The sequence below is a fragment of the Penicillium verrucosum genome (genome assembly GCF_028828655.1).
Source record: "Penicillium verrucosum strain IBT 35672 chromosome Unknown utg000001l_segment0_segment0, whole genome shotgun sequence".
Classification (NCBI taxonomy): domain Eukaryota; kingdom Fungi; phylum Ascomycota; class Eurotiomycetes; order Eurotiales; family Aspergillaceae; genus Penicillium; species Penicillium verrucosum.
In genome coordinates, this window is record NW_026643210.1 from 6,169,555 (window position 1) to 6,190,354 (window position 20,800).

The 20,800-nt window shown below is 47.9% G+C and overlaps 6 protein-coding genes across 6 annotated transcripts; 3 read left to right on the top strand and 3 right to left on the bottom strand.

Annotated features, from left to right (window-relative positions):
• Nucleotides 1–420: 420 nt before the first annotated feature.
• GbpA lies at nucleotides 421–7,702 on the top strand (the record flags this gene model as incomplete). The annotated part of the gene is made up of 6 exons (XM_057215009.1): nucleotides 421–1,891; nucleotides 1,967–3,397; nucleotides 3,451–3,787; nucleotides 3,839–5,496; nucleotides 5,543–6,310; nucleotides 6,375–7,702. 6 exons carry the CDS (start codon nucleotides 421–423, stop codon nucleotides 7,700–7,702), a joined length of 6,993 nt encoding a protein of 2,330 aa, XP_057076892.1.
• Nucleotides 7,703–10,751: 3,049 nt separating this feature from the next.
• On the top strand, nucleotides 10,752–11,246 carry N7516_002290 (DUF3602 domain-containing protein; the record flags this gene model as incomplete). Its single annotated transcript, XM_057215010.1, has 1 exon — nucleotides 10,752–11,246. One exon carries the CDS (start codon nucleotides 10,752–10,754, stop codon nucleotides 11,244–11,246), a length of 495 nt encoding a protein of 164 aa, XP_057076893.1.
• A 1,309-nt stretch (nucleotides 11,247–12,555) lies between these two features.
• Nucleotides 12,556–12,807, bottom strand: N7516_002291 (uncharacterized protein; the record flags this gene model as incomplete). Its single annotated transcript, XM_057215011.1, has 1 exon — nucleotides 12,556–12,807. One exon carries the CDS (start codon nucleotides 12,805–12,807, stop codon nucleotides 12,556–12,558), a length of 252 nt encoding a protein of 83 aa, XP_057076894.1.
• A 19-nt stretch (nucleotides 12,808–12,826) lies between these two features.
• N7516_002292 (actin-related protein ArpA) lies at nucleotides 12,827–15,352 on the bottom strand (the record flags this gene model as incomplete). The annotated part of the gene is made up of 6 exons (XM_057215012.1): nucleotides 12,827–12,889; nucleotides 12,946–13,260; nucleotides 13,329–14,167; nucleotides 14,713–14,798; nucleotides 14,856–14,994; nucleotides 15,058–15,352. 6 exons carry the CDS (start codon nucleotides 15,350–15,352, stop codon nucleotides 12,827–12,829), a joined length of 1,737 nt encoding a protein of 578 aa, XP_057076895.1.
• A 449-nt stretch (nucleotides 15,353–15,801) lies between these two features.
• N7516_002293 (mitochondrial 37S ribosomal protein mS35) lies at nucleotides 15,802–16,848 on the top strand (the record flags this gene model as incomplete). The annotated part of the gene is made up of 2 exons (XM_057215013.1): nucleotides 15,802–16,195; nucleotides 16,253–16,848. The coding sequence occupies 2 exons, from the start codon at nucleotides 15,802–15,804 to the stop codon at nucleotides 16,846–16,848; spliced, it is 990 nt and encodes a 329-aa protein (XP_057076896.1).
• Nucleotides 16,849–17,697: 849 nt separating this feature from the next.
• N7516_002294 (uncharacterized protein) lies at nucleotides 17,698–19,397 on the bottom strand (the record flags this gene model as incomplete). Its single annotated transcript, XM_057215014.1, has 3 exons — nucleotides 17,698–18,776; nucleotides 18,835–18,904; nucleotides 18,963–19,397. The coding sequence occupies 3 exons, from the start codon at nucleotides 19,395–19,397 to the stop codon at nucleotides 17,698–17,700; spliced, it is 1,584 nt and encodes a 527-aa protein (XP_057076897.1).
• Nucleotides 19,398–20,800: the final 1,403 nt, after the last annotated feature.

Sequence of the window (20,800 nt, forward strand, 5' to 3'; positions counted from 1 at the left end):
CATTTGTTGGTTTTCCTGCGAGGTATCTACAGGGGTTGATGTACAAGTGGCGGGTGAAAATACGGCTGAGAACCGGAGTGGACAAACCTACCTTGCACCTGGGGAGTATGTAGCCTAACTGGATCGCAAAGATACAAGCCAGCAATGTAAATAACCCTAGTAGCCGTGTCAAGCGCCCGAAACCAATTGCCCAACACCAGGGGACCTGGTATTGGGCGCTTTGGAACGGTTGTTGGGTGTCTGGCACGGCTAGTCTGCATATTTAGTGTCACTTGTGCTCTGCGACTCCAAACTGCTTCTTAGCTATCAACCCTTAAAGTCCTTGTACACCCCAAATTTATTCCCTTTCTCTGCTAACATTGATTTTCCAAGTATACGTTAAGTCGAGTTTTTTTTTTTTTTTGAACCTCATTTGCTGTTATGTCTAAAAACTCTCGATCGGAGCGACTGGCCAAGTATTTTGGAGCCGTCCTCCATGGAAATCAAGAAGTCCAGGATCAGAATGGTTTCAAGCGATTTATTGAAGCAGTTCTAGACCAAGATAATCCTGGCATTGTTGTTCAGCGAATCATTTCAAGCAAAAGCGCTCTAAACGCCTTGCAAAATGGACTGAGGTTCAACCTCACGCCGGTCTTCATCAACGTATACACCGCGAAGTTAATTCAATACCTGAACCACCGCGAAGTCAAGCTCCTTTGCAACGGCCAATTTCTCGAACAGCTTCTTTTGATCATCTTGGAGCCTCGTACACTCTGGGGCGCGTTTCTGGAGGCGTTCCGCACTCGGAAGCTAGCAGAGCATGCGATCCAGGCTCTATGCTGGTTGATGACGGAGTTGCTTTCATTGCCTCCCTCCTGCGGCGTGGATATAGGAGCCGATGCTCAGATTGTTTTAGACGATGGGTCGCTCTTCTCTTCGTCCTCGCTCGATATACGAAATGCAGGCCATAAGATCAGATATCGCCTAGAGATGAGATCACCTGCAGCCACCCTCCAGCACTCCGGGATCACTGCAGGCGGTCGGCATGATAATGATTTTGCTGATTTCCGCTTGACGGCTATTTTCCCTACTGCCGATGAGTTGGGATGTACGGAGAAACCGTTCTATCGCCGTGCTGAAGACATCGCGCAGCTGCCCAGCGGTCAACGCATTGCGGGCCATATTGACAACCAGTTTCGCCTTTTACGAGAGGATATGCTCTCGGAGCTCCGCGATGACTTTCAAATTGCAAGAGGCACAAAGAAGGGGCGCCGGTCAGCTTTCCACTTACGGAATCTCTTTCTTGATCAGATCAGCTGCACTTCTGGACCTCACAACCGCCTTCGACCATGTACCATTGGTGTTACTGCCAAGTTTGGCTTGGAAAGACTCGAGAATCTCTCGGAAAGTCATCGCAGAGATTTCTTAAAGTCCACGCCTCAGTTTGTTAGGCATCGTGCTCTTGGATGTCTGGTTAGAGATACAGAAGTCGTGGCGTTTGCTACAATCGAAAGAGAAATCGACGCACTGGTATCCAATCCTCCAGTGGTAATGTTGCGTGTTTCAGGTGAAGAGGCGCTTAAAAAGTCTCTGCTTTACCTAAAGCTCTACCAAAACGTGGAGTTCATGATTGTTGAAACGGCAATGTTCGCATACGAGCCAATCTTGAAATGCTTGCAAGAGAGGATTGATCTGCCTCTCACAGAAGAGTTGTTCCTTTACGAAAGAGATCAGCCAGTGAAAGAATCAAGTCTAGCTCCTTGGAATGTGGTCAACAAGTTGAAGGAAGAATATGGATGTAATGTCCAGGGCACCTTCCAGACTCCAATGCCAGTAACACTGGACTCTTCACAGCTAGATTCTATGTTGGCCGGGCTAACACAGAGAGTGAGTCTTATTCAAGGACCACCAGGTAAGATCACACGAATTCTCTAATACGCCTTCATTTCGATTATCAAGGACATTATATTGACAGTATGACCTCCAGGTACCGGCAAGTCATTCATAGGTGCCCTTCTCGCAAAGGCCCTGCATGATAGTACCAAAGACAAGATTTTGGTTATGTGCTACACGAATCATGCCTTGGACCAGTTCTTGGAAGACTTACTGGATATTGGAATCGATCCCTCCGACATTGTAAGACTCGGGTCTAAGTCATCACAACGTACTGAGTCTCTGGGATTGTTCAAACAGCACCCGTCCTACAGGAGGGACCACGCCACCTGGAGTACCATCAATGCGCTCGAAGCGGACGGAAATGAGCTAAAGGACACCTTGAATGATTCTTTCCAAGCCTACAAGAATCTCACAGCTAATGACGTGTCTATCTTGGACTATCTGGAGTTTGAAGAACCGGATTACTTTGCAGCTCTGGCGGTACCAGATGACGAAGACGGCATGGTTATGGTCACCCAGCGTGGAAGACCATCCAGAAACTACCTTTATGCACGATGGAGAAAGAACCAAGATGCAGGAATGTATGCTAATCTTCTTCCCGCTCATTGCCGCGATATCTGGAAACTGGACAAGAAAATACGCGAGGAGAAAGACAGGACTTGGAGGAAAGCTCTGCTGAATGAACAGGCGGAGTCTTTGAGCGTCAGAATAGCATTGTTCAACAAATGCCAAAACCGACTGAGCGCTACCCTGGGTGCGAGAAACCGGGAAATTTTGAAATCAAAGCGAATCATTGGCTGCACCACTACAGCCGCGGCAATGTACTCTGAGGACATCCGACATGCTTCACCTGGCATTGTGCTTCTTGAAGAAGCGGGCGAGATCCTCGAGTCCCATGTGCTTACAGCGATGACCGCAGAAACTAAACATTTGATCTTGATAGGAGATCATCAACAGCTACGGCCAAAGATCAACAGTTACAGCTTGAGCACCGAGAAAGGAGATGGTTATGACCTAAACGTCTCCCTTTTCGAAAGACTCATACATGCTGGGTTTCCTCATACGACATTGAGCAAGCAGCATAGGATGTGTCCCGAGATCTCAAGTCTTGTACGCAACCTCACCTACCCTGCGCTGGAAGATGATGAGAAGACCAAGAATCGCCCTCAGCCACGAGGGCTGTGCGACAGAGTCATTTTTTTCCATCATGAAAATCCTGAAGACATTTTTGTCGGGGTCTCTGACCGAAGTGATGAGAGCACGACAGGAAGCAAGAGAAATGCGTTTGAGGCAGAGATCGTACTCAAGATCGTGAAGTACCTTGGGCAACAGGGGTATGGAACAGACAAGTTGGTCGTGTTGACACCGTATTTGGGCCAGCTCAATCTTCTAAGGCAGACTCTGAGCAAACAGAACGATCCAGTACTAAACGACATCGATTCCCATGATCTTGTCAAAGCAGGCCTTCTGTCGCAGGCTGGTGCTTCCCACTCTAAGCGCCAAATCAAGCTGTCTACAATTGGTAAGTAGGAAGGAAAGTATAGGTACAAACAAGAGTCTAACGTGACAAAATAGACAATTTTCAAGGAGAAGAGAGTGAAATTGTAATTGCTTCGCTCACTCGTAGTAACAAAGCTGGCGATATAGGATTCATGGCAGCCCCAGAGCGCCTCAACGTCCTTCTTTCCCGCGCGCGAAATGTCCTCATTCTGGTGGGAAACTCGGAAACATTTGTCTCTAGTCGAAAGGGCCGAAAACACTGGAAGCCATTCGTTGACCAATTGAAGTCGGAGGGACATCTATACGATGGACTGCCCGTTCAATGCGAGCAACATCCTCAGACAACTGCCATTCTCCGAACAGTTGAGGACTTCCATAAAGAATGCCCAGACGGAGGATGCTCTGCCCCCTGGTAAGTTCACCAGAAAGTCCTCTGATAATTTTATATTGACTTTCCCTTTAGCGGTGTGAAACTGAGTTGCGGAGTACACGATTGTCCATCAAAATGCCACCAGCTTGCAGACCATTCAAAAATGAAGTGCACCAAGATGGTGAAGTGGAAGTGTCCCCGGGGCCATTCCTTATCTCTGTCCTGTTCCCAAGCCAAGGGCTCATGTCGTTTCTGCATCCAAGAAGATCAGGTCAAAGAGCGCCGGCGTAAACGTGACCTGGAATTGGAACGAGAACGACAGAGAAAGCAGAATGAGTACGCCCGACAACTTGCAGAGGCTCAGGAGGAAGCCTCCCATCTCAAACGTGTTCGACGTGATGAATTCGACGATGCGGAGCGAGCAAGGGTTCTTGAGCAACATCGCCAGGAAATTGAAGATTTGAAGAATCCTCCACGACCACCCTCGCAACCAGCATCCCCTCAGCGGAGACTAAGCTCTAGAACAATCGCAAGTACACCCCCAACTACCACAGAAGCAAGCTCGGATTCCAGTGTTACGGTCACTCAAAGCCCTAGTGTTCAGCCTACAAGTCGACAGGTAATGCCACCGAAAAAGACATCAGTGGCTAAAGGGGACTGGAACTATCAAAAGAAGTTCTTCAATTCTCAAAGCCAGGAGATCGACAAGTTAATCGACATGATCGGACTTGAATCAGTGAAAACAAAATTCCTGGCTATCAAAGCGAAAGTGGACGTTTCCATCAGACAGAACATCGATTTGAGCCGCGATCGATTTGGATCTGTATTGCTCGGGAATCCTGGTACCGGAAAAACCACTGTTGCCCGTCTCTATGCAAAGTTCCTATCGTCCATGGGGATCATTCCCGGCGACAAATTCATCGAGACAACAGGGTCCAGGCTCGCAAATGATGGTGTTTCGGAATGCAAAAAGACCATCGAGACTCTTTTGAAAGATGGCGGTGGTGCCATCTTCATCGATGAAGCGTATCAACTTGTCGGTAGCAGTTTCGGTGGAACTCAGGTTCTAGACTTCCTCCTGGCCGAGGTCGAAAACCTCACTGGGAAAGTGGTCTTCATTCTTGCTGGGTATCAAAGACCGATGGAGAAGTTCTTCGCGCACAATCCAGGACTCCCAAGTCGTTTCCCGCATGAGCTCAAGTTTGAAGACTTTGATGACACCGAGTTGATGCAAATCTTGGTCGGGTGTATCGAGAAGACATACAGAAACCAGATGAAAGTCGAGGACAACCTTGGAGGACTCTACTGTCGTATTGCAGCTCGTCGAGTTGGGATGGGCCGCGGTCGTGAAGGCTTTGCCAATGCACGAGCCGTTGAGAATGCCATGTCCAAGATCTCTGAGCGGCAAGCTGCACGACTCAGTCGGGAAAGACGACAGGGTGGTGGCAAGATCGATGATTTCTTCCTGAGCAAGGAAGACATAATCGGTCCAGATCCATCGCAGGCTTTGAAGTCATCCAGTTCTTGGCAAAAGCTGCAGAGTATGGTTGGTTTAGACGCCGTGAAGAAGACGGTAGAGGCGATTTTGGACACCATGCGGTACAACTACCAGCGTGAGCTAGATGAGAAGCCACTTGTTGCGTACAGTCTTAATAAAGTCTTCTTGGGAAATCCCGGAACGGGGAAAACTTCTATCGCAAAGATCTATGGTCAGATACTTGTCGATATCGGATTTCTGTCCAATGGCGAAGGTATGCAGGATCCCCCGCAGTGGATAATATCTACTAACAATCGCAGTGGTTGTGAAGAACCCTTCGGATTTTGTTGGCAGCGTGATCGGAGAGTCCGAAAAGAATACCAAAGGGATACTCGCATCTACATTGGGAAAGGTGCTGGTTATTGACGAGGCCTACGGACTGTTCTCTGGAGGGACCTCAGATGGAGCAGGTCCCACGAGTGACCAATACAGAGCTGCTGTGATCGACACTATTGTGGCAGAAGTACAAAGCACACCTGGTGACGACAGGTGTGTCTTGCTTCTGGGGTACAAGGAGCTCATGGAAGAGATGTTTCAGAAGGTCAATCCTGGACTCAGCCGACGCTTTCCAATGGACCAGGCATTTGTCTTCGAAGACTTCACCTCGAATGAACTGGATGCGATCTTGAATCTCAAGCTCAAGGAACAAGGCTTCGGAATAACTGATCTTGGCCGTCGAGTGATATTGGAGATGCTCGAGCGTTCTCGCAATCGCCCACATTTTGGAAATGCAGGCGTGATTGATAACCTGCTCGACACTGCCAAGATGCGGTATCAAAAGCGCCTCTCTTCCATCAAACACCCCAGTTCTGTTCCAGATTCTATTCTTGATGCTCCCGACTTTGATGAAGACTTTGATCGTGCGGATAAGAAGGAAAGCGTTGCGAAGATGTTTGAGGGGGTCATCGGATGTGAAAGTATCGTTGCGAAACTGGAAGGTTATCGAAAGATGATGCAGAGTCTTAGACGACTGGGCTTGGATCCTCGCGAACGATTGCCATTTAACTTTGTTTTCCGTGGTCCTCCAGGTATACAAACATCTACTCAGACTTGTTCTGCCGAAATATTTGCTGACATGTAAATCCCGCTTAGGTACCGGGAAGACAAGTACAGCCAGAAAGATGGGGCAAGTCTACTATGACATGGGTTTGTTGGCTTCGAGTGAGGTGGTCGAAACTTCAGCGACGGACCTAGTTGGTCAGTATATAGGCCAGACAGGCCCGAAGACTCAGCAAGTCCTCGAACGTGGCCTTGGAAAAGTATTGTTCATCGACGAAGCCTATCGGCTCGCTGAGGGACATTTTGCCAAAGAAGCCATGGATGAGATTGTGGATGGCATTACCAAACCCAAATTCGCGCAAAAGTTGATCATCATTCTAGCGGGTTACGACGCAGATATCAACCGGCTCATGTCAATAAATACGGGTCTCACCAGCCGCTTCCCGGAGTCTCTTCAATTCGATCCACTGTGCTCGGCAGATTGTATCAACTTAATATGCGAGCTCTTGTTGAAAGAGAAAAGAGATCTCCTCAACAAATCACAGGCCCAATTCGACCTGGTCTGCTTGGAGAGTCCGGACTTCGAGTTTAAGAAGGCAATGTTACAACGCTTTGATAGACTTTCGAAAACTGCAGGCTGGGCAAATGCACGAGACGTTGGAACGCTCACGAAGACGATCTTTGGCAAAACTCTTCAGTCATCCAGCGGGAAGAAGCTGGTGCTGAACAAAGACACGGTGCTTGAAGCACTCGACTCAATGATCAATGAGCGATCTGGCCGCGAACTCTTCTCACAGAGCACTCCATCGACTTCAGTGAAACAGAGGGAGCAAACAGACTTGGTACGCTCTCAACCTTTGAGCAATCCTGTTACCAAGCCGGGTAATCAAGGCTCGGCCAATGAGGAGGTGGCCTCTAGCAAGAAACCAGACACGACAGAGCCTGGAACGGACACATCCACTGCTACCGCGAAGCGAGATGTCGGTGTTCCCGACGAAGTGTGGTATCAACTCGAAAAGGACAAAGCTCTAGCGGAAGCCAAAGAGAAAGAGTTCCTGCGTTTGAAGGAGGAAGAGGAAGAGGAAGAGAAGCATATATTGAAATTGAAGGCGGAGGAAGAAAGAGCAGCACGAGAAGTGGAAGAGGCCAAACGAAAAGCCGACGAAGATGCCAAAATTCGCCACGAACAAGCCCGACTACAGCTTGAGCTGGAGCGCAGAAGAAAGGAAGCAATCTTGGAGAAACTCCGCAAGCAGCAAGAGGCTTTGGCTGAGGCGCGTCGTAAGGAACAAGCCAATCAGATGAAGCTGCGGTCCATGGGAGTATGTGTCCAGGGCTACCAGTGGTGTAAAGAGAGCGGTGGATACCGATGTGCTGGTGGTGCCCATTGGGTCTCAGATGGTCAACTTGGAAGTTCTTGAGCTTGGGATATTGCATTGAGAATGGTTGGATTGTTGTCCACATCGGATTATATGTAGTTAGATACTAGATCACTGTCGGTGGGGGTATGGGAATTTAGATGACATGGATGCTGATCCTTGGGGATCATTTGACATTCGACTTGAACTTTTTCTGAAACCATTGTGCTATCGTCGTAGTGTGACAGTTGACAATCCAACGCATCACGAATCCTAGACAAGCATTTTAGACACCACTGCCAGCCAGGTTCGGAAGTCTTGTTTTCTGTGTCCTACACAAAACATAAAAACGTGTTTCGTATTATACAATTTAGAGGTTGGTATAAATGTCAACCCGCAACAACAACAACAGTACCTTGAGTTAAACATGCGAGACATGGATCAATAAGGTAACTGACCTCCAAGGTTCTCACCCCAATTCCCAACACCAACACCTACCGACATCTTTAGCAATACCAAGCCAGCCAAAATTCCAACCCAGCGAGCTTAGTCTCCGACCCCGACGACCTCCCTCAAACGTAACACAGCTGACCCGGTCAGCCGGGTACAGTGGGAAATAGGTCACATCGACAAGCACAGGGCCAGGTAAAACGGTAAATTGGCGAGATGGTGCAATTACTCAATAATAATGGCTCCCAAGCCAACATCAGTGCCAATCCCGGTACGATACCCGAGGACCGGATGAGTAGGGAAGTGCTGGGATCCTCTGGAGCTGGCTTGGGGCCCCGGGGGTACCTACTCCAGGATCTTAATAAGACTACGTGGTAGTTTCCAGGGTGGCCCTAAAATTGGACAGTGTACTTTCCCTTGCCCCCGGTTATACATAGAAAGACGTTTACGCTTTTTACCGCTTTTGTATATATCTAAAAAAGACACCACAAGGCTGCATAAACAGCAGACTATTCCAAGGTTATTGTACATCAAATCCAGTCCTTGCGCCATCGTTGAATATTGTAATAATGCAGCCCCGGCACTGAGCCGCCAAACTAACCGGTTCCCGGGTCTCGGCCTTGGGACAGTGATAATCATGTGTCATGATACTGCGCTATTATCTAATAATGGGGTATTCGATGGCTAGTGTATAACATAGGGAGTGGACTAGGTAACTAACTATGTATGAATGGATGGATTGGGATTGGATATGTAAGATGGACACTGTCATGGAGTACTTGGCGTTTGATTTAATCGCGCATTTAGAGTATATGATATACAATACGGAGTATAGTTGTGTTTGATATGTTAGGGGGCTGATATACGAAGTAGAATGCTATGTATCTTATTCCCTTGAAGAATTCCAAGTCAGGTGCACACTGATGATCCAATTGGGGGATGATATTACTGTTGTACCTGACCATACTACTACAATTCGTGTCACTAGAGGAAGACACGTATTCACAATGAACACGTGAGGCCACGGAATTACTTCCTAGTCCCTAAGCGGGGGTTGAGGTATCAACCTTAGAAGTTGAGGCAAGGTCATGTCAGAGACGCATGAACTTCCCGCAGGTCCCTCAGACCAAAAAAAAGAAAAGTTGGGGAAAAGAAAATCTGGGGAAATGGCAAACGCACAGACTCCGAAAGGAGATGATTCGTTGTTTCGCCGCTCGGATGACTCGGCCAGTCAGCGCACATGAGAACAGATTTTTTTTTTTTTTTTTTTTTTTTCAAACGTCATTCAGCATCTGGGGAACGGCACTTTACCTATTCCGTCTCAGACTTCTCGGCTCAGTTCTCAGTTGAGAGACAATGAAGCCAAGGAGGTCAACCTTGGACACCATTCTCGGCATACAACATACAACATATTGGGTAATGGTAGGAGTTGGACTGCGGTGAGTGATTTCTTCTAGACTGCAAACAACTAGTCGATGCCCTAGACTCCCAAGGTTGGATCAACGGGGCTAAGGAAGAATTATCCCTGCAAATATCAGTACGATGGGGTCATCGTACATAGCGATCTACGTGTTGAAATTTCAGTGTATGGTATTTTATTTGATCTGATATTTTACTACGGAGTATATAATCTGATATTGATATTGATATTCACAATTAGATTAACTAATGTTATTATAGTTAATCATAAGAGTTGAATTGTGTATATAGCTTGTACAACCCAGTGTCACAGTGTCACACTAATACTCCGTACAAACACCGAAATTGAAAAATGTGCACAATTAGCCCCCTATTCTCTGGAAATAGAAAGTGGACACGGCCCGGTGAATGATGCAATTAGTTGGAGCAGTAAAATACCTACTCACTTGGTATTCTGTATTCTACAATACATCGTGAGTATTTTATCTTTTACTTCAGCTCATGACTACAATGCCTAATGCCTAATGCCTAATGCCAATGTATATGCCTAAATGATTAGAATTGCGCAACACCTGACGTGCTCAAGAAAATGTAAATGGCCCCTGTTGCGGTGTGTGATTACAAGGGATAATAACGTGAGTTATACTGCGCATTGTGCATTGTCAAGATCTGGACAACTCGATCCTAAAATGAGAGGTTTTTCTGCATTTCCTGGGGGTAATGGAAATTCTCATTGGTTGTCGTGGGAGTTTCTGTTACGTCTTGCTACTCACTATTGGTGGAGTAGCTCCAGTCAGATGACTTGGTTGCCCAGTGGACAATTTGGTAAAAGCAGCCAGAGTTTTATCATCTGGGGGAAGTTTGGAGCCAATCATTTTTCTTAACCAGATCACAGGGGCTTATTCAGAACACGTGTGTGTGCTGACATAGCATCCAAAATGGAAATATCCCCAGCCGCTAGATACCGATGACGATGGTAAATAAATTCCAAAAAAAAAAATGAAAAATTTAAATCCAAAAACCCCACAGGACCTTGTGACTGGATGTCGTGCCTGGATCTGGGAAATGACTCCAAAAAAGGTCCCAGAGACTATATAACCTGAAAGTCCCCGTTTGTTAAGGATCCATTATCAAATCCTGCACTTGATGGAGTTTTCATAGTCCTTACAGCATAGACTGTTTATACCTTCCATATACTTCAGATCTACAACATATAATCTTCACACCTCACAACCACACAACCATGCCTTCAAATTACCGCGTTGTGGAACCACACCCTTCGGTGCCCCATGCTGGCCGTCCAGCCGTCTACACTGGCCGAGGAGGATCTGGGAATATTGTCAATCTGAAAAACACCAAGACCACCGACTCGCGCAGCGCAACCGGTCCAGCTTCTCTCGCTCGTCTCGACTCCCGCGTCCCAACAACCTTCATCTCCGGCCGTGGCGGTGCCGGCAACGTCCACAGCAGCAGCGAGCGTGCCATCTTCAGCTTCGACGAAGAACTCGAACGTGATCTACGTCGCGCTGCCCCCGTCTACCACGTCGGTCGTGGTGGTGCCGGTAACACCATTTACCGTGATCGTGACGACTGCAGCAATTCCAGCTTAAGTCGCAAGTACTCGGCTGCCAGCACAGCTACCAATTCCAGCACTGGATCTGTGGCTGATCGTGCCCGTGACATGGCCCGTCGTGGTCTTGAGAAGGGTTGGGGCAAGCTGAAGGGTACTACTACCTAGATGCATTGTTTCTTTTTTACTTCCCTTCCCTTGCAACAACACTCTTTTCGTCCCTGACGAGATCGATATCTACGACATAACGACAACCAAAAAAGTTCTTGCCTTTCTCTCTTCAACACTTCTCTTTTTTAATCTCACACGAGACATCGACAGCCCTCTCGCTATCTGTCATGTTTCTTTCTGGATGCGTCTGTGAAATACCCCCAATTCCAAACCATCTACCATTCATCTACCTCCCATGGCACACCATCGTTTCTTTGTTCACATATCTCACATTGATCCCTCACCTCTCTTCACTCAAACTCAAATTCTTCAATCATGGACAAACCGGCGTTTCATTGTTCTTTGTGGTTCATTGCGCTCTCGCCAAACCACCCTACATCACACGCCAGGTTCTGGAAACCGGGTTTCTCTTTACGGAGTTTCATTTCAACATAAGATCAGATCGCGCCATCGAACAACAATTGTCTGGCCGTATCATTCTCGGAGTTCCCCCCTTGATTTATCTCATTGTGTCGCACATTCTGTGTTTTTTCTTCAGTTTTTCAACATATTCCCCCTCAATCGCCACTCTGAGCTACTACTTCCTAGCCGTGGGTTTAAACAATGAACTGCAAATTGCATGCTTGGGATATCTCCCTTGCTGGATTACGTGTCTTCCAATATTAATCTCCATGGTTCCGATTACATCATTGTAGTAGTAGATTTCGTATGTCAAGACGTGCTTGTTGGGTTCCACTCATGGCGATGGCGAATCCAGACTGTCGCATGTCAAGGCGTAAGGTTGTACCCGCGGATAGGCGATGAAAGCCGAATTTGATCTTTTTGGTTGGGATTATTCTTTGTGCTTGGTGCTTGGTGCTTTTATTTTATTCCATGGTCTAGGAGATATTCCTTGGTCCATGTGTCCATGGGTTCTTCTTGATTGTTCTCGACGGGTTCTTGATTTGGTTTGTCATTTTATATTTTCTTTCATCTCAGTGGGTTCTAAGTCCACCGCCATATGCTAGTATGTCGACTAGCATATGGCGACATATATTTATTCTCTGGTTTTTATCTCTATTTAGACAATAAAATTGATCGCCTAGTCTACTACATACTTGGATATTTCAAAGTAGCCTGCTTATATATATCAACTAGTTAAGGCGACCCAACAAGCTACACAGATGGAATAGAAAAACATTAACTATGGCGAGAACGTTGTGTATGCAGGTATGTCCGAGCAAAATTATGTCTAGAGTAGAACCACCCCCCAAGACGCAAAAGAGACTGTATTTGCAATAAAGTCAGAGCCAATGCCACGACGACACTAGCTGGTTAGGAAATTGGAAACTGGGGTATCAAGAGTCGGGGATGCGACTCGGATTTGCGATGTATGGTCGATCACTTCTTGGTATGTACTGCCAATTTCATGATGATCGATCCAGGTTGACAAGATCTGTTTCTTGTGTTTGTTCTGGGGATTGGGGATGGTGTCTTGGGGATCGCGTTGGAGGCAGAAGATGTGAGCAGTCCCAGAGTTGACTCGGAACCAGGCCATCAGGATATCAAAGACTTTCATCATAGACGACTCGAGTCCTTTATGCGAATCGCTTGTGGATCACCTCGGGGTCCTCGTGCCATTCGTCTGCGCTTACCCACATCTAGAGAAATCACTTAGTTAGCTGTGATAAATTGCCCAAGGGAGATATTTGCGTACCTTTCTAAACGTGCTCAGCCCGGCAAGAATGCTACCACCAATCCATGTGGTGTACTTGCGCTCAGCAGGCGCAGAAATGCGGATCTTCATGTCCTCGACTGCTAGTTTTTTGATCTCGCGCATCAACCGATCAGGGAAGTTCTTGCACAGCGTTGAACCCCCAGAAAGCACAATATTGAGGTATAACGATTTTCGCAGGTCGAGATCTGTGCGGGTGATGGCGTCCTGCACGATCTGGTGCACACCGGGATACTCGAGGCCGATGAGTTCGGGATCGAAGAGGATCTCAGGCGCACGGTAACGTTCCTGGCCGATCTGAAGAGGGAAGCTCATTAGCATTGTTGTAACCCCAGGGCAAAATGATATTCCAAAACAGTGCATACCTTGATTTTGTGACCGTCCGGAAGAGCGTAGTCCATCGCCTTCGCATCAGACTTGTGGTAGCTGTTCATCCACTCCTTCTCCTCCCGCTTAGGATCCAGCGACACGTAGCAGACCTTCTCTTTAATCATCCGCACCACCTCCTTCTCGGCGCTAGTGTGCAGCACATGTCCAGCCTTCCGCAGCAGCAACTGCATCTGTTCCGTAACATCACGACCAGCCACATCAATTCTCCGAATACTGTTCGGAATAGCGAAACCCTCGAAGACAGGCACTGCATGGGAGACACCATCACCAGAATCCAAGACGACACCCGTAGTCCGGCCAGATGCATAGAGCGACAACACAGCCTGAATCGACATATACAAAGCCGGGACGTTGAAAGCCTCGAACATGAGTTGGGCAGCGATATCACGGTTGGCGCGCGGGTTCAGCGGTGGCTCCGTGAGCAGGACGGGGTGTTCTTCGGGGAGTGTCTTGAGTTCGTTTTCGTAGACGTAGTGCCAGATCGATTCCATATCTTCCCAATTCGTGACAATGCCATGTTCCAGAGGATACCTAATCTTCAGCAGTCCGCGGAGTTCTTGTGCACGGGACCCGATGAACGAGTCTCCTTCCAGACCACCGGCCATCACCCGTGGGTGCTTGGGACGACCGACAAACGACGGGAAATAACATGATGGAATTTCCTCTCCGGCGAAGCCTGCTCGGATCGTGCCACTGCCATTGTCGATGACAATTGGCACGTTGTGAAGGGTTGCCTCAGCCATTGCGGGGAATGTGGTGTGGATGGGAGGTGATGTCGGGGAAGGACAAGCGCGGGTATAGACGGCCTTTCGGCCTAGAATGGGCGACTCGGAGGATTGACGGGGCGGAAGTTGGATTGAAGACGCATATAATGTTTCGGTGGTTGGGCGTTGATGTTCTTGTCACTGATTCAGGAGTGGACGCGAAACCGCAAATCGGGAATTGTCAACAAGGAGCTTGGGCCACTCTTAGTCCACGTCTAGTGAATTGGACTTGCAACGATGGAATTGCAAGTTTACAGAATTATTATGATATTTCGACTTGCCTATAATGAAACAAGAAATATAATTCAAATACTTGGGACTAAAAGCTAATTGGTGGTGGTTCAATAGGGTTATAAAGTACTTGATTCTCTTTGTAGTCTACCAGATGAGACTTCCACTTCAATTTATAGACCGAACTAGGACCAATTGCTTGATCGATGTCCGGTTTAATTTCATGCAATATCATAATTCGTGATCAAAAGGCATCTCCCAATCCCATTGTTCAAGTCAACAAGAGCGGATTCGTGGGAATTGGTCCTTGTAGGTCACCAGATAGGTTCCTTTTAGTCCAAAAAGCCCAACTCGTCAGACATACTTTCCGCAAGAGTTGTATTTCCAGTTCGCATAGATAATACCTCAGCTTTCTGAGTCTCTGCTCTGCTAATTGCATTGCCCACATCGCTGATCAGAAGTTAGCCAGATTGGCCGAGTAGACAAAGGAAGGATAATATTATTTACTTGACCGAACTACTTATCACGTAGTTTCCTTCCTCTAGCTCATCAGCAAGTTCCTGCTGGTGATTGTCGGCAAGATCCGGATTGGGAACCACAATCAAGGGCACGCCCAAGCGAAGTCCTGCTAGAACAGTCCCACTTCCTGTATGATGGTAAGTGGATCAAGACCTGACATATTTGATCGCGAAATGGTGATGTATCATACCAGCGTGACAGATGATCAAGCCGCGCTTTTGATCAAGAGCCTCTCTTTCCACAGTCATCATCATTTGGGCATCGATGCTAGGCTGGAAGTCGAACCCCCCAAGGGTGAGACCGTGGTGGGGTTGGTCACTGTCGATGAAGTCTTGGAAGACTTGCTGGCCATCTTTACCATACTGAATAAGAAGATGGGTGTAGCCACGTTTGGCTAGTGTCTCGAGGAATTGTGAACTAAGTATTTGTTCGAGTAGTTTCTGAAAGGAAGCCGTGGCCCCCACAGTCACAAAACATAGCTTCATCGTGACGATGTTTTTGTGTTGAAATGGGTAGAGATATCAACCTTCGAAGATTCTCTGGCGGTCAATTATCATCCTCACATAAGGAAGCCGTAAAAAGATGCATTATCGAGAAGTTGAGAGAACAGTCCAAACATTAAGATGCGATCATATACGATGGTGTCACGTGTGGATGGACCACGCTAGGCTAAATATGGAATAGCGTACGGCGGTGAACCTCGCAAAAGTGGAAGCGGAAAACATCGTGATTGAGATCCTGTCCCTACCTACGCTATACCCTCGACAATGGCTTCGGCAGCTCGGTTATTGACTCGCCCAGCCAGGCATATGGCCCGGAGAGGCCTCATGGCCCCCTCTGCTCGGTACTTCTCCGCCTCGCCGCTCAATCGTGTCCAGGATGACCCCGTGATTCCTCCTCCGCCGAAGGAACTCAACGCGGAGGATTACCCCCAATGCCTGAGTACTCCGTCGATCTCCTGACCAAGGAGCAGCGCTCCATGTACGATATGATGTCTCCCGAGGACCGCGCGGCATTCGACGCAGAGAACACCCGCATGGTTGCCGAATTCAACAACCCCCAGAAGCGCGCCGCGGCCTTTGAGGAAATCGAGCAGACCGTTCTACAGATTGATAAAGAGGAGGATCTCCGGTTCGAAGATATTCGCCCCCGTCGGCCTGGATTCTGGGCCGAGGACGAGCCTGACGATTTGGTCAACACACTCGAGGATGGAGACGAGGAGATCAATGATGACGAAATCACCTCCCTGGCACACGCAGAGATGGAATTGCACCGTGAAATGAGAGAATATGCCCGCATTACAGCATGGGACATGCCGATGCTGAGCAGTAAGATCAATTGCTCATCGGGAACTACACTTCCCATCCACTGACATTGAACTATAGAGCTCGCCAAACCATTCACCCTGCCTCCCCAAACCCACATCCTCCGCTTCCGCTACACTACCTACATGGGTGAACAGCACCCAGCCGAGCCCAAGGTCGTAATGGAGCTTGCATCCCAAGATCTGACCCCCAAGTATCTCACCGAAGGCCAGCGCCAAACATTCCTCAAGCTGGCCGGTACGCGCTACAACCCGCAGACCGATATCATCCGCATGTCGAGCGAGAAGTTCGGCTCGCGTGCCCAGAACAAGCGCTACCTTGCAGATGTCGTTAACTCAATGGTCAAGGAGGCTAAGGAAGGTGACTCCTTCGCCGATATCCCGCTTGACCTCCGCCACCACAAGTACAAGACCAGACTGCAATTCCCCGAATCCTGGAACATGACCGAGACCCGTCGGAGTCAGCTGGCCGCGCGGCGCAAGGAGCGTCTAACCGCAGAGGAGACGCGAGCTGCCCTTGTGGACGGTAATTCGGTTGTCTCCGATGCTATCAAGACTCTGCCTTCCCTTAACCCTGCTCTCCAGGCCAAGGCTACTGACGAGCGAGAGCGCGTTGCTGTCAAGATTGGTGCACGGAAAAAGGTGGCTCGTCGATGATAGATGTTCGTCAACTGTATACTGGGCGTGTTTGAGAAGCTGTTGTCAGACATTTGCGAGGCGCTGGCGCATATTTCAGGATTTTTGGCATCTTTTCTTTCGAATGTACTATAGTCATTTTATTCCATGCATTGGCGGCTCGCTGTTACTCCATTCCATCTTGTAGTTCGCCTTTCGACTTAGCGCCGTACAAGCATGTTATTTTCTATGAAGCTCTACTTGAATTCTCACAAGTACATACTAGATACTACTGGAATCGAAAAGGTCAATAAAAAAGACAGCGCATTGGATTTCAAATATTGTGATAGATTGCCAAGACTCCTCGCCAGATCAGACTCCATCTGTACTCGAACCAGCAATGACATCCTGTCCATGACAGACAGGAGTCCTTGCTGCAGTTCAATGAGCCTAAAATCACAGATCACAAAAGAAATCACAACTCCATATGGGCACATATCATCCATATTGGCAACGCGTCCACGGGTGTAACAATTTCCCAAACCCCGGGCAAAAGAAAACAAAAAAAATAACGCAAAAGATAACGCAGAAATAAAAAAAAATAAAAAAAAAGCATCTGAAGAAAGAACAAATTGTCCCCAGTGCCATCTCCTATCGCACTCATGGTGTCTTGTCTTGTTGTATGTCTTGTTTTCCATGCTTGTGGTTGGTCGATATAGGATGTGTGTGGTGTGGTATGATATCGCATAATTTTACCTGGTAGGTTGACATCGAAGTGAAATCACGTCGATGCACCAGATCTCATAAGTGCACGAAAAACAGATAAAAACGGTCAGTGAGTGGTACACCCAGGCCAGACACGCCTGAGTGAAGGTTTGTCAAATGGTCCAACTAGCTGCTGTGAGGGTGGTTGGAGTAAGGTCCGAACATTTGTGCAATGTTATCAGCAGGAGGGGAAGTGCGCTTGAGGATGGGACCTCCAATTGGACCCCAAGTGACACGGGTCTCAGCCGAGTTCAGAGGCACGTTGTCGTTAAGCTGAAGATCTCCAACCTGGGAAATGGAAGGTCCATAATTCATCTGAACCGTACCATGAGGGCTGTTGGAGTCGGACTGGTTTCGAGAAGGAACATCAGGACGAGTGAAGGCGCCGAAGTTCGAATCGTAGGTCACAGCGGGCTCCTTGGGGAGCATGACACCGCCATCCGAAGAAGGGTAAGAGCTGTGCTGGTACACGTGACGCGGCTGGGTGCGTTGATGAAGCTCAAACTGGTTCTGCGAAACATCTTCGAAATCTTGATTACAATCGGTCAGCTCGCTGAGCTTCCAGTATGCATTCCGGTTGAGGGAGTTACCGTCATCTAAAAGAGACTGGCGCGGAGCCATGGGAACAGCAACATTGCCAGTAGTCGACACGGTAATTGGAACCGAGGCTGGAACAGCGGCCGGGGTGGCCGGGGTGCACACTCTGTTACTGCCATATTCACGAGTTCCATAGTTGTAGGTAGCCGAGGCAGATTCCATGTCGGGGGAATACTCGCCGCTACGCTCGCTGTCGCGCTCGCTGCTGACGCCATTGCGGGCATTGCCCATGTTTCGGTTACGGCCACCGCGATGGGTGCCCTTCCAGTTGTTGCCATGATGTCCATTAGGGGCCCCGTTGCGGCCTCCACGGTGCTGGTTGTGGTTACCATATCCGTTGTGACCCCCACGATTGGCTGGTCCACGAGGAGGGGACTTGTTCAACTTGGGGGCTGCATGCATAGTGGAGCTCTCGTTGACAGGTGGGACTGGGGATGGAAGTGCCCGCATGGGAGGCTGATTCGCGATGGTAAGCTGCGAACGATCTCGGTTCGGGTGCAAAAAGCTGGCTACGTTGTGCTTCTCGCGGAACCAGCGGGGAATGTCACGCAGACCAAGTTTCTCAATCATGTGGAACTCGGTGGGCATTTCATGCTTGTAAAGGCAACCTATGCGACATAGCGTCAGCCAAGACCTCATAGGGTCTCGAGCATCCAGTCAATTTACCTTGCTGAGCGTAGTCACACTCGCCATGACGAATCCAGTACGAGCAATATTCCTTCTTCGAGCTTGCGGCCTGCGTTGAAAGAGTTAGAAACATGGAAACATAACATGCCAGGAGCACTCAGCCATACATGCTTATTGCCCGTGTGGGAATTCTTCGCATAGAATGCTGGCGCGACAGGAGACAGTGAACTGGCAGGGGTGCCTTGACCACCAAGTCCGTTAGGGCGGTCGATTCCCTTGATGAGAATTGCCTGCGCTGATGACCGCATGGTATCGGGGACATTCTCGGTGGTAAGGACCTGCAACAAAAGACTGTGCACATCTGACAAAGGTTCCTTTCCAACGTCACGGTCTGAGGACTGGGGAACCCCGTTGACGGTCCAAGGTTCAGCACGTTGAGTAGCGAGGCCACAGCTGGTCATCCCCTGGGTTTCTCCAGCATTGAGGGTGCGAGAAACGCCACAGATGGTGACATTGATGGGCAACTCATCAACAGCGATGAGTGGAGTAAGTGTCCCGTCAGGGCGGGTACAGAAAAATTGAGGGCGACCAGGAGTCGCCATCTTGACAAAAAAAAAAGAAGGTAAGACTTGGTCAAGATAAAAATGAGCACAGGGTAATGTGCAATAATAATGGAAGGGTGAAGGAAGAAGTAAGAGGGATGAAGGAAAGAAGATGGGGAGAAGACGTTTGTGGGAGAAGAGGGTTATGGGAGAGGTGACAAGCGACAGAAGGGGTAGGTGACAGGCGACAGGTGACAGGTGACAGGTGACAGGTGATAGGGGACAACCCTAGACAAACGATACAAATTGGGATGAAGATGAAGATGAGATGAGATACTGAAGTTGGTGGGAAAACACAATCTCATATATTGGAGACCTTTTGAGATCTTGAAGCTTGACTGTGCTAATTATCTACACATCAAAGAGATATATGAATTAAGTCCATACAATGAACTAGACTACCCTATATACCCTAGATACCTTGGATACACTGAATACATTGGGTACATTGGGTACACAATGGGGGTTTATCTATCTTTAACCTCACAATAAGATCCCCATGGAGACAAAGACCTCTCAGTCTATCAGATTAGGAAATGAGGATATAGTGTCGCACATCATATGGAGACATTGTTTCTCTGAATATCAAAGAGCAAGAAAGAGCAAAAAAAATCCAAAACGGTGTAAGAGTAGACCACTGAAACGACATGAATAAGCTGTGTACCATTTGGAATCCAATGCCTTTGGCTTGTAAAGGCGTCGTGAACGTGTGTCTTGACAGCTGTAGAATATGCTTAGTCTAATTCTAAACTTGACCTTCCATGCCTTATCTGCATGTTCCTTGCCTTAAAATGCACTTATATTAATCAATACTATGCATGTTTAAGGCTTTTCCTTTGCCAATATCAATGTCCTTGGCTACCTTATTGTCAATCATATAACTTCTAGATCCATACATTTTTCTGGCAATACACTAGGAGGGATTACCAGTTATTTCTCTTTCATATCTAAGGAAAACTTGTATTGCTTGCTTGAAAAGAGACAAAGTGCTTTCAGGCGGCTGCCACTAACCTGCAAATAGCCCAAACAGATGAACATGGGCATATTCAGAGCCATAAAATCAAATTTGGTCATAGAAATAAAATAAAACAAAATAAAACAACAAAACAAATAACCTTTTGAGCTCTTTTCCTTTCCTGTCGTGTCGGATGTCGTTCACAGTGGAACCTTGGAAGGCCCCGTGACTTGGCTTGACCTAACTCTCGCGGTAGAATCCCCCAAAGTTGGAACACCTTTCTAACTCAAAATCCACCGAATCCCAAAATCCAGAGTAACTCCCAAGCCAAATAAATGCTTCCATAGAAGCAAAATTGAAATGACAAAATTTCCCGACGGCGATCTTGCCAAGGCTATTCTGGCGACCTTAAGCCCATGGTATGCTTCTCTCCTATAGTGAATCCTAG